Source organism: Cucurbita moschata, unplaced genomic scaffold, assembly GCF_002738365.1.
Source record: "Cucurbita moschata cultivar Rifu unplaced genomic scaffold, Cmos_1.0 Cmo_Scf00004, whole genome shotgun sequence".
Taxonomy (NCBI): domain Eukaryota; kingdom Viridiplantae; phylum Streptophyta; class Magnoliopsida; order Cucurbitales; family Cucurbitaceae; genus Cucurbita; species Cucurbita moschata.
The window spans coordinates 5,823,627-5,836,429 of NW_019268520.1; the positions used below are offsets into that span (position 1 = coordinate 5,823,627).

Consider the following 12,803-nt stretch of genomic DNA (forward strand, 5'->3'; position numbering starts at 1 on the left):
CGCGTAACAAAATAGTTGGTTGTGCATATTGTCACAGTCATGTTTGTCCAAACCGTGTTATTTATGACTGCATGTCGAAGGTGTCGATCATGCTTATCTAAGACATGTTGTCCATGATCGCATTCCTATTTCAAACCCTTTTTACATGCTTTCATCTTAAATATGCCTCTACTATGTCAATACAGGGCTATATGACCATTCACCAAAAACATGTCCACACCTGCTATGGCTAAAATGTCTTAAAATATTCGGAGATAATAACTAATTGTTATTTTTTTATACTCGAATTATATGCTATTAATGTTGTTGTTGTCGTCTAATTACTTTTAGCTTATAACATTGCTTTCTTTAAAAAAAAAATTTAACGAATTTTCTGGCTCACGTGTTCTAAACACATTTCTCACATTTGTGATTCAAGGCTCGAGCATATGTTGACATTGTCCACGGAATTCAAATTTCTTCCGGTTGCACAATAGCTGTCCTGCTACCACAGAGGGAGGGAAAACAGGAGGAGGGAAAAGGTGGTTTGACTGATTATGGAAAAGGTGGTTTGACTGATTATGGAAAAGGTCGTTTGACTGATTATGTTCCCATATTGGGGTTAATTGAATAAATTGAAAGATAATGAGAAGGGAACTCTCGGACTTGGAGGCAATCCCGATTCAACTAGGCTTGCACGAGGTGGCGGGTGATCAGACACAAGGTGAATTCGAACTACGAGTTCAACGGAAAGCGGTTGAGATTCCTCTTCAGATCCAGTTGCGAAGAACAAATTCATCGAATGCTGCGCTTTAGGTTTGCTTGATGAATCGAACCATGGGGGAGGAAGGTTGTTCGGTCTCCAAAGAAGTGGAAGTGGCAGTCTGCATGGCTATGGCTCTGTTCTACGTCGCCGTTGTCCATTCTCCTGCTTTGATACTTCCGTCTATCACCTCCTCCTTCTCTTCAAGTTTACATGATTCGACGGTTTCTGTTCGCCATCATTTTCACCGCCGTCTCAGTCGTCGTCTGCGCTCTAATCCTTCCTGTAAGCCTCATTTACTTTTTTCCGGTCATTAATTTCTGAAAGGATGACTATATTGTTTGTATTTGTAATGCGTCTGCTCAGGAATCATCTCAACGTGGAATCACTTCTCCTTCTTCGAGTTTAACTGTTATTATTCGTTTATTTCTATCCGGAACAATCTTAAGAGAGAATAAACTATAAGGCTGTTTCGTTGTCAGGAAACGTGCGACTATGGTTCACCTAAGATAGAATGGTCAATCAATATCCTCGATAGACTGTTTAAGAATTATTTTATCATGTGAACTACAAGTAAACTGATCGGAATTTGTTAACATTATTATTTATGGTTTTAATTTGAAAAACGAAGTAGCTTTTGATTTAGAAAACGAATTGTTCATCTATAACATGTAGTCAGGGGCTATCAAGGTTGACTGATTAACGAATCTGTTGGATCCATTGTATCTAATAGACCTGGGAACAAGAACTCCATATAGACACAAACATAATAACCTTTCTCAGTATTTAAGTGAACCAATTACTATAGAGCATAAGATTAATCAATCAATCTATCTGGCAAATTAGAGATTTGAAATTGTTACTTTCTAATTACCATGCAAAGGAAGATATTATATAGACGCAACTTCTTGTTCGTAGTTCTATGAGTTTCAATTGTTCACAGGAATTTGTCACTCAGTGAAGCTTTATTAAACTGATTATAAGTGCTTAGTCCGTAATTTACTTATTTGGTTGTGCTAGGTTTCCATCACAATGCTGACTTTCCCCTTCTCATTTTGTTTCATGCTAGATAAGGAAAATGGAGTTTTCACTGTTATTAGCAGCTTGCGGTATCTGAGCAGATCATATTGTAAGTACCAATATTTTATCCTCCATTAAATAATACGCCATGGCATTAGCTAAGGTTTTCTTTGACATTTTATTCAATTTTATAATCTTGTAGTCTGCATATTGGAAAGGTGAAATGAATCCTAAACTTGCATCCTGAATTGCAATTTTATCTATGGAGCAGTGGCAAGCCGTGTTCTTTCCTCTTTCATTGACTTCTTTAATGTAGGTTGGATTAATGGTTTTAAAGTCTTTGTTATTGGTGGATTCATGGAGAGAGCATATGAATCACGGAGAAGGCTCCCTTTCGGACTGTGCTGAATTTTTTTGGACGAGTTCTTGATCGGGGACTATTAACAGTCTCAAATCTTTTAGCTTGGAGAAATTATGTTGTGGTGAGTACTCCTACAGTTTTTTCCATGCCATTTGGGTCCTCGTTGTTTCCCGTCTATTTAAGAGCAAAGAGATCACTTATAGTTAGCTTTATTGTAGGCTTCTTGTGATGAGTAACAGCATGCTAGTATATATTCTTGAAATATTTCTCTCAGCTGCCTTCCTTTCATATCCTGAGCAATGCTCTAGGCTTTACTTATTTGACAATTTTCTATGAGTAAGCTCCATGAGTTGGGTGGGAAAGAAAAATGTACGGCTTGGCTTTGCTCTAAATCTCACTTGCATACGTATTATATTCGAACTAGATAAGTAACGATAGTAACTTGATTTATGTGGTTACCTGAATCCTTTTACTCAATCACTGAAGATTCACAATTCGGTTGGGAAGGCTTTCACTGATGTCCAATGTTCTGAATTCCACTCGGGAGTAAAGGATGCTGTTATTTTGAGTTTTTGAGTTGACCTATCTATAAAATTCAAATAGATATCTTGTTTTCCTTGACACTAAGTAGCAAAGGTCATTAGATGTCAATAAATAATACTTTAAGCTGTGTCAAATGAACCTTCTTTACTTGGATTTCTTGGTTGACATTTGCATCACACATTCTTGGACAGGCTCCACTAACTGAGGAGTTGGTGTTTTGAGCATGCATGATACCAGTTCTTCTATCTGGGGGGATTTAAGCCAACCACTATGATTTCTCTGCTCCATTCTTTTCAGTCTGGGTAAGTTTGACGCTTCATTGTTTTGGCAGATGAAACTGCTACATGTATGAGTTTGTGCATGTAGCCTTATTTATTCATTTTGGGGCATGACTTTATGCTTCCCTGTACTATTTATTGTTTATCTGGAATTCTTCATGTTTTCCCCTATTTATATGAAAAGGGGAAAACATTGCAAGGGTTTAAGCTTAAGTTTTTCCCTTATTAAATGACCACTAGACTTGTACGTTATAAGCAAATTGATTTTAGCTTATGTTCTCACCAAACCTATTTATAGATGCTAATGGGAAGGGTGATGTTTAACTGACTCCTAATGTAAGCAATTAATTGTATTAATGTTAAGAGTACAGGGTAGGACAATATCTTTTGGTGCTTTCCTTTAGAACTTTCGTTCCAAGAGTTCTGTAATGTATATCCTTCTTTGAGCATTTCCAATTGGAATGTTTTCTCGCGGTTGAATGGAAGTGGCTTCTGTCTAGTCCATAACCTTCAATGATATGTGTGTATGTATGTATATTCCCCTTCCCCGAAAGGAAAAAATGACATCTAAGATAGTTTTTTGGACTTGGTTCACAAAGCCAGCCACTAATGTTTATGCATTTATCACCATTGCAACTGAGGGTGGATTTGATGGAAATTGGATGTGTTTAGTATACCTTCTAGTTTAAGCATTTTTAAAAAAAATATATTTTCAACAGAAATGTTTTATGCCTTACATTTTTTTTTAAATGGCTTAAAAGTGATTACATTGACTATTAAAATGTTTTGTTTTCATGTTACATATTTTGAAGATTTTTAGTTGATGATTGTAAAATCATTTATGGATAATGCATCTCTCTGTTTCTTTGAAAAGAGTTTTTAAAATTAATCCAACTTTCTGAAGTGTTTTTATTTATTTATTAAGATAAGATTTAAAAAAAGAACATTTTGGATCATGGAAAGGCAAACTAGACACTTCAATTATTAATTTTTTTCAAAGGTGTTTATAGAAAATTTTGATTATACTATACCAAACACACTAGAAGTCTGTTATAAAGAAATGTCACTAATGCCGGGATATTCCTTGCAGGCAATCTTCTTGCCCCGTTAGTTGCTCGTGTTTTTTGCAACCTTATGGGATTACCTGCTTTTTTTTCTCAAAGAAGAGGTACGTTTTATATTTTTGTGATCTGAGTTCATCAATAACCCAAGAATCATGATAATAAAAGAATCAAACTTATTCCCCTTCGCCTCTTTGTACAGGAGAAATATGTTCCAAATTTCTCATACTTATTACAATTCCATATGGCTACACTGATCTGTTTGCGACCTTGCTTTCTAAGAAGGTTCTCTCTGTGTTCATTGTCTAAATGCAAATAAGTGGTTGATATGGCGGTTAATGTCCGCCAAAAAGAATGTTGAAAGTTAAAACAATGATAGATCACTCTGTCTAGCACACAGGTCATTCTCATTTAGGATTGGATTTGAGTCCATAGAGGAAGTTGAATTGTTATAGGTTCATTAATAAGAATTCTTAAATTTTTCTCCAAATTAAATTCCACATGCAGCAATGCACCTTGTGGAATCTAATAAGCTGAACTTAACCCTTTGTGCTAAATTTCTGTTTTGGACACTTCTCTTTTCTCTGTTCATTTCTGTTTATGAATTTAACTTCGAGTTGAAGATATCTTTATCTAAACATCCAGAGGTGGCGAGCCTGGCATTTCTAGTTGGAAAGGCGGGGGGTTCCTATGGTCTGTTTTTCCCATGACAAGTCCACATTTGTTTAATGAGAGAACAAACATCTGTAGGTGTTGGCATGGATATTGCACTTGGAACTAGACTGAAAAATCTTCCGAGAAAATAATCCTACTGTAGATTAGACAGAGAGTTGGGACGAAGAGAGAAAGAAAGAGAAAGAGAAAGAAGTAGAAGAAGATGTGTTACTGTATCTACATTCTGCTGTATTGACCAATGTGCCAAGGCTGTTTATTGGGTATAAAACCTAAGAATATATCTTCTCTTGCTTGTGAGTTGTAATGGAACAAGAATTAGAAAATACAAGGAATTCAATGATTAAAAGACATTATTGATTGTTGTTTGAATGAAGGTGTTAGGCATCGAAGGATGTTGTTTTGGACCAAAGCAAGAAAAAAGGTTTGCGTACTGAACCAGTTTCCATTCAGCTTCTGAAACCCTTCCACTCTTGTAGATATTGTAATGATGGCCCCAAATCCGTAGGGTACCCTGCAAATTGAGGATCTACCCCCATTAAGTTATCTTCATCTTGTTTAAGTCGAACATCCTCCTCAAAGTTGCAAGAATTTCCATTGAAATTTCATGGAAATAGTGAAGGAGAAAGCAAATATAAGTCATACCGTATTTTGATCTCATATCATGTTAGTAGTGGGAATATGTTCGGAGTATAAGATTTTCAAGTTCTTTTTCATAGTTTATTTCTTCAAATGATCTTCTAGAATTACTTAAGTGGTTTTTTTCATTTTCAAAATCGTTAGACTATAAATAGTGGTCGGATAAACTCGATCTTATGAAACTTGTACATATAGGTCTTTACAAGTTAGACTTTACTAGATTCTTACAGCATGTTCTTTTATTCCATCCAAACATTATTAGATAAAGTTAGACATTTTAGTATTGAACTTATTGAAATGGTGAGTCAAATACTGAATGGGGTTAAGTTAGAAATCTTGAGCATGGTCAGAAAATCAAAGAAACAAGCCAAGAGAAGAAGGAAAATCTGAGGAAAATGATGACTATCTATGATGGTTTAAATGGACCAATTTGCTTGTTTTCCATGAAGAAGGAAGAGAAATTCAAATGGGTCATCATTTCTTTGCCTTTCTTCTCAAATTTGATCTCAATGAGTTCTTGAAGCCTCAGAGGCAGGGCCTAGAACAAACAGCCTCAAGCTAGGCCTGTAATTCAATGGAGTTTTGGATTGGACATTGTTCTTTATGATATCTTTATCTATTATATATTTCTTCTTTTTCTTCATTTAAAAAAAAAAGAACTTATAATAATGGTCAACCTGGCAACACAGAGCTACGTCATGTCCATGGGTTTCATATTTTATTGCCTTTTTTTATAGATTTTTTTCCAAAATTTAATGAACTCTTTCATTGACTTTTTCATTTGATTTTTTTACTCTTTTTTTTGTGTGTCTGTGATGACGTTTACCTACTGATTAGATCCTCCCATCACTTTCTTCTCAGATGGAATCCGAATGAAAAGCCCCCTTTCTTTTCTTTCATTTATTTTGCATTCTTTTAAAATTTATTGGGGGAAGTCATTAAATTGTGTACTAATTTTCAATCTTCATTTTATAACTTTTGGTTTAATGTTAATGCAAAATGAAATATGAAAAAACAGTATATTTTTAGTTCTTGAAATCTTTCTTTGTGTCAAGTTTTACTTTTAGAAACTTATTAAAACTATTTCTCGAAGTAAAAGTGTTGCGTTTGAAAATTTCAGGAGCATGAAGATGAAGCTTTTCCCGATCTCAAGAAACTCGATCAGAGGTAATTAGTTGAGATTTATCAATAAAGTGAAATTATATCAATATAATTGAGTTAGGTAAATAATTGAAGCTATTTTTTCTACCTCAAACAAGAATAAAGAAATATAAATCTTAATTTCAAACAAGTCTCTCTCTTTACCCAGCTCAACCCCTTCCATGCAAGATAACCACGTCTCAAACCAATAAAAAAAAAAAAAAAAAAACCATGACAATGTAACGTAAAATCAGAACTTAGGAAGGAAGATATGAACATGCATATAATTAATAAGCTTTTAAAAACATTCCCACATGGTTGTCTTCACTAGACAAAATTCATTATTCTTTCAAATCTTTTAAATGATCTCCTACCCTTTATTACCCAATTAAATAAAATTTTAAAAACAAAACAAAAAATAGGGAAATACCAGCCCTGTTCATCTTTTTGGGAATCTTGGCTTTGAAACTTACCAAAAACTACAAACAAAAATGATAATGAAGCCACTTGAAATTGGGTGCCTTACTGATTTTCTTTATTGCAAAGACATGATTTTAAATACTGTCTCAAGTGTTCAAATTAAATGGATATGAACAAACCCATTTAAGATTGTTTAATTCAATCAAAATTAGATATGAGAGAGAAAGAAAGAGATTATAGTCTGAAAATGGTTTTCCATTAGATAGCCTGATACATCATTTTGAAGTACAGAAAATCCATATCCTAAACCCCCAAAAAAGATGTGAAAAAAGAAATTAAAAAAAAAAAAAACTGATTGAGAGAGAAAGAAGATGCTAAAGCTACAGACTGTCCTACATAACTGAAAACCCAAACTACATGCTACTGTTGGCTATGGTAATTCACAAAAAATGAAACCATTAAAAAAAGAAAAAGAAAAAGAAAAAAAGAGTAACTTTAGTGCGGTCATGATATCATCATCATCTTCTTCATCTTCTTCCATTGATATGATCAGTTGGAAGAATTTGAAGGATTTGCAGAGGAGAGATTAAGATCAGGGATTGATTTTGAGGAATTGGCCTTTGAACTTCCTTTAGATAATTTCTGCTTCAGTTCCGAAAGCAGTGCTTGATTTTCTTGGTTCAAAAGTTGAGCTTTCTTCCTCAGTCTCTCATTTTCCTTCATTATGTAACAGTTCTGCAAGTACAGCTCTGAGTTTAGCCTCTCCATATCCTCAGATAATTTCACGACTCGATCAATTCGATTGATTATAGATATAATATATCTATATATCAATCAATTCTTCTTTCAAATTCCAAAAACCCTTCTCCTCCCTGAACAAAAAACAAGAGAACCCAATCAGAAAAAAATTCCAAAACCAAAAAGAAAAACAGAGAAGATTAGGAATTAGAAGCAAACAAGTTGAAAACGAGTTGAAGGCTGAGATGGGTTTTGAATTAGATATTCAAAAAAGGATGAGTTTGATTTATAGAGACTGATAAATCCAGCAGTGATTGAGAAGAAGAAGCTCTGGCCTTAGCCATATGTAATAATGCGGGTTGGAAGAGAAAGAGACAGAGAGTAGCAAAACCACACTCATTGTGAGAGAAAGAGACAGAAATGGGTTGTTCTTTGGGTTGCCCATATATGAAAGAAAAGGATAATTAAAGTAAGATTAAGCCACTTATAAGCAGCTAAACTAAAACACCATAAAAGGCTTCAAATTTTAAAAGCTTTTCAACCATCCCCTGAACCGCAAGGAACAACACAGAAACAGAGGAAATCGGGACATTAATGCCTTCAAAACACAAGAGAAGAAGAAGAAGAAGAAATTAGAATTAAGAAGAACAAGAACAAAAAGAAGAAGAAAACAAAGGAAGTACCCCACAGCACAAGGGTATGTCGACCTTTCTTGGTGAAAGGGGAAGCAAGAAGAGAAGCAGAAGAAGAAACCAAACATTAATATAAAAAAAGAAAAATGTATGTAGAGAGAGAGAGAGAGAAGAGAGAGAAAGTGGGTCTTCTGTGTTTTTTCTTTATCTTTTCAAAAAAGATCACCTTTTGAAGTTGGGCAGAGAGAAGTAAACAAAAACAATCTGGATTTCGTAACAGAAGCAGAGGCAGAAGACGAAGGAGAAGAAGAAAGAAAGGCACAATGGGAACAAGTGAGGGACAAATGAAACAAAGAGGCCGTTAATTTATAGAGTCATAGCTCAAGAGAGAGAGAAAAACCCAAAACAAAAAAATAAAAAATAAAAATAAATAAAAGACATTGAGACATTAGACATGAGACATGCCCCTCCTCTTTCTGACACAACAATCATGCAAGTGTAAGCATGGAAGGCGGCCGGTTATAGCAAGAACCTCAAAAATATATCATTTCTTTTTCTTTTTTATTTTTTTATAAATAAATATTTTTAAAATAAAAAGAAAATATATTTAGGTTTGGTTTGTATAAGAACGATGAGGATGATTGGGAAATGGCATGATGGGTGGAGAGGGGTAAATAGGGGAATTAAAGAAGGGTATTTCGGTCATAAAATCCAACATTTATGGGGTTAAGAGAGGGACAATTATGGGACTTATGGCTAGGGCTTGTAAAATGATGGTGGGCTAAGGCCGTCCCAAGATTCGCAATGATGGGTTGGATTGGCTTCTAAACCATCATCACACCCCAACTATCTCAAAAACCCTTTTTTTTCTTTCTCTTTTTGCCCCTCTTTTATTATCAATTATATATAATAATTAAATTAAAAGAAAAAAACTAAATTTTGTAGTTCCATTTCTAGCCCTCCTTTCATTTCCCTTTCACATTTCTAATCTCTTTGTGTTGGTTACTATTGGTAATAATCATTCTTTCTCTCTTTTTTACCCTTTTTTTTATTACCACTTCTTTTTCCACATACAACTTTTCTTTACCCACTTATTTATTTTGGGGGGGGGGGGGGGGGTGGTTTATACCTTACTTGCAATGTTGTATTTCCTCTTCTTCGAGCTCAACCACCAAAAATTTATATGATTTAGGGTTTGGATCCCAATTCATGTTAGAAATTGGACCCTTTTCTTACCCATTCTCAAATGGAAAAAAAATATTGTTTTTTTTAGTCTTTTCACTTGGTGGGTGTTTGTAAAATTTAATGAACGTTTTCAAGAATAGTAAAAAAAATATATTCTTTTTAACTTTAGTTGGGTAATCGAAAGAGACTAGAATCTATAAAGTTGAGCTAAACACGTGATCTTTATTTTTCAGATGGGTGGAAAAAATGTCATTTTTTCTCTTGTAAGTATGGTTGTTCAAGGTAGTTCACCGTATATCGACTAATTAATTTCTTGAGAGGATTATCTTATTGTTTACGTACATGTAATTATGTGGCTCTATAATACTCTTGGGGGACCATTTTTAACTCCTAGAATTTGAACCCATTGATGATGGTATTTTGTTTTACATTATTATAAACCATTATTACAAGGAAAGCAAGGATAATGAATGAAAGCAATGGACAAAAAAATGAAGGAAGAAGAAGAAGAAGAAAGAATTGGTTTGAAATACAATTGGAAGAAGGAAAGAGAAGGGTAGGGGCCAGCCAGCCTCAAGCCCTCTCATGGGTTATGAGTAGCTTAGTGTGAAACATCATGGGGTTCCACAGATGCTCTTTTGGAATGGCTCCATATGATTCAAGGGCATTTTCGTCTTTTCTTCCCCCTCGTGGAGCTCGTTCTTCCCTCTATGTGTTGGCATCAACGCAATCATGGAGCTCAAAACAATTGGGTTAGTGTTGCACAAATTACCTTATTGCCCCTTTAAAGCTTTTCCTCTTCCAATTTTTACCCTATTTGGCTTTTGAAGACTTCAATTTGATCCTCTTTAACTCATTTTAATGATGAATGGTTATTGAGTGGTATGGTGGAAAGTACCCTTTTTCTCTTTTATTCAACTAAAGGATAGTTTGCATGGTTCGGTGATCAATCTAGTTTCGTTGGATATTCTTTTCTATAGCTTTTGAAATTGGTCCGATTATTCACTCATTTTTTCTACGAAAAATCACTTTTTTGAGATAAAATATCGATACTTTATCAGAATCTCGATGAGTCAAAATAAGTGAAGCTTTACCATTTTAGGAATTAATTGCTACTATCGAGTTTTAAGTAGACGACTATTACAGTTTCTTTATTTATTCAATTGTCAACGACATAGGCTAATCCATGATATTTGTTATCTCGAGTCTTATTTTATCCGACAAGAAAAGGTCACACAAGATTTTTTTTTTTTTTTTGGTGACAAAAAGAGTTTCTTACTGATTGATGTGGGTAATATAAGTCAAAAGTGATACTCTTTTAGTCAAATATTTGTTCACCATTTTAATTGAAAAAAGAAAAAATGAAGATCTCTATAATAATTATTTTAAATTTCAGAAACATAAATAGAGAAAATGGCAAAATCAGAAATTAGTGGGGAAAACGTGGCCTATGTTTCTTAATAAACTCAAAAAAGAAATTTGCATTTATTTAAAGACTTGGCTTAGAAGATGACAAGTTTGAAATCATAATCCTATATTTTGTCAGTTATTTTTATATTTTATAATCATTGGATTTTCTGTTTAGAGAGAGAGAACCATACACACATGCATTAAATATTATTATAATAATTTTTAAATAAATAAATAAATATATATATATATATATATATATATTTGTAATTGCACTTTTTCTAACATTTTTTAAATTTAGTTCTTTACTTTATGAAATTACTAAATAAATGATTTTCTTTGAAATAAAGCACACATTAGCCACATGCTTATTTTCTTCTGAGGATGTTTTTGAGATTTTCCCTTATTTTTTTAATTAAAAAATTAAATGGAAATATGTAATTTTGAATTGAAATATATAATATTTAGTCAATATTTTAGTTTGAAAAAATCAATTAAGCCTTTCATATCAATGGTGAAGACTTCCCATTTATAGATAAATGACAAGATGGGGGAAGTAAAACAGTAATTTTTCCCCTTGGAAATTGGTAAAAAAAAAAAAAAAAAAGTAATTGTAATTTTTGAGAGGTAAAAGTTGGAGGGTCCTTAAAACCCATGTCTTAAAAATCCAATTCATCAAAAGCTATGATAGGGGCTGCAAAGAAGGGGAGGGAGGGTCTGCCAAAGAAGTAAATTTGGAGGCTAATAGCCTCAATGAATCTAAAGGGTTATAAATTGGGTCTGCAACAAACCAATCATGACATGCCCTAAAAATAAAGGGTCTCTTCCCCCTTCACCAATTTGCAATCCTTACCCTCCCCTTCCTTTAGAGCCATCCCCCTCTTAAATACCCTCTCATCCCCAACTTCCCGATCCTTAAATCTCGACAAGATTCAAATCATTGATCTCTTGGTAGAAGGTATATGTCTTAACTAATTACGCTATATTCACGTTCCCCCTTAGTCCAAAAAACCCATTAGACAAATCCTGCCACACACTTGAGTTAGAAGTCATTAAAAAGGGTGAATTCAATTAATTTTGACATCTTGTCGTAAAGTGGTAATATAAAATACAACACTCAACATATAGACAGTGTTTGAAATGAGAAAAAGTAACGTTATTGTATATGTTTGAGTTTACAAGACCTCTTACTTTCATAACGTGTTAGACGATTGATTACTATTAAACACATAGTCTCGTGTCAATGCACAAAGAATTATTGAATCCAATATCAAAACAACAGTCATGATCAAAAAATTTGATCTGGGTTATGCTTACATGTCAGTATGGTAAACAATCGAATCACAATTTAATCAATTAAACCACAAAAAAGATAGAATGGAGCATGGTCATAAATAGGGAAGATGAGGAGGAGGGGAAGAAAGGGCATTGATGAACACTTACACTACCCATCATCATCATCATGTGCAATTGTTACATTTTGGCCTATAATTACAATTATGGAACCAGAGTCCCCAACTGGCTTGTTTTAGCCCTAATTGGTCCCTTTATATCTCTATCTCTCTGTCTCTCTCTTGCTCATTCAATCCAAACAACTCGTATAGAGAGGAATGATTATGTGACCAAAGAGAGAAGAGTGAGTTACAAAGTTGACCAATTGATTTGGATTGGACAGCATTGATGTAAAGACATGTGAAAATCTTTCTATTCTTTTTTAATCCTTACTTTCTTATTTTTATTTTTACCCCAAATCCTAATCTTTTTAATGTCCATACACTTTCACTCTAAAAACTCTTCGACAAACCGCAAATTTATTTGTCTAACCAAAAGAAGCAAACAAGAGCTCGCTTTTTCGGTCAATCTAAGCTTGAAAAAGCTTCTAAATTTTTTACTTTTATGTTTGGTAGGTTATTGACCAATTTCAGTATTGAAAATTTAATTTAAGATCTTATAAAAATTCTA

The 12,803-nt window shown here is 33.7% G+C and overlaps 1 protein-coding gene and 1 long non-coding RNA gene across 6 annotated transcripts; one reads left to right on the forward strand and one right to left on the reverse strand.

Moving 5' to 3' along the window:
• The first annotated feature begins 592 nt into the window (after positions 1-592).
• LOC111442438 lies at positions 593-10,316 on the forward strand. 5 transcript variants are annotated; one of them, XR_002710297.1, is made up of 7 exons: positions 593-1,027; positions 1,763-1,871; positions 1,965-2,244; positions 2,858-2,968; positions 4,035-4,112; positions 6,437-6,483; positions 9,885-10,316. It is a non-coding gene; the product is annotated as an uncharacterized LOC111442438 (long non-coding RNA). The 5 variants fall into 5 exon arrangements; XR_002710299.1 differs by lacking the exon at positions 9,885-10,316 and having other exon boundaries at positions 1,965-1,980; positions 2,079-2,244; positions 6,437-7,227; XR_002710296.1 differs by lacking the exon at positions 9,885-10,316 and having other exon boundaries at positions 6,437-7,227.
• Positions 7,249-8,181, reverse strand: LOC111442436 (protein LITTLE ZIPPER 4). Its single transcript, XM_023079876.1, has 2 exons — positions 7,834-8,181; positions 7,249-7,748 (listed from the first exon to the last, which is right to left on the reverse strand). Exon 2 carries the CDS (start codon positions 7,642-7,644, stop codon positions 7,426-7,428), a length of 219 nt encoding a protein of 72 aa, XP_022935644.1. The 5' UTR covers positions 7,645-7,748; positions 7,834-8,181; the 3' UTR covers positions 7,249-7,425.
• Positions 10,317-12,803: the final 2,487 nt, after the last annotated feature.

Excerpts from the sequence above, each read along its gene's own strand:
- LOC111442436 (XM_023079876.1), bottom strand. The coding sequence starts at position 7,644 with ATGGAGAGGCTAAACTCAGAGCTGTACTTGCAGAACTGTTACATAATG.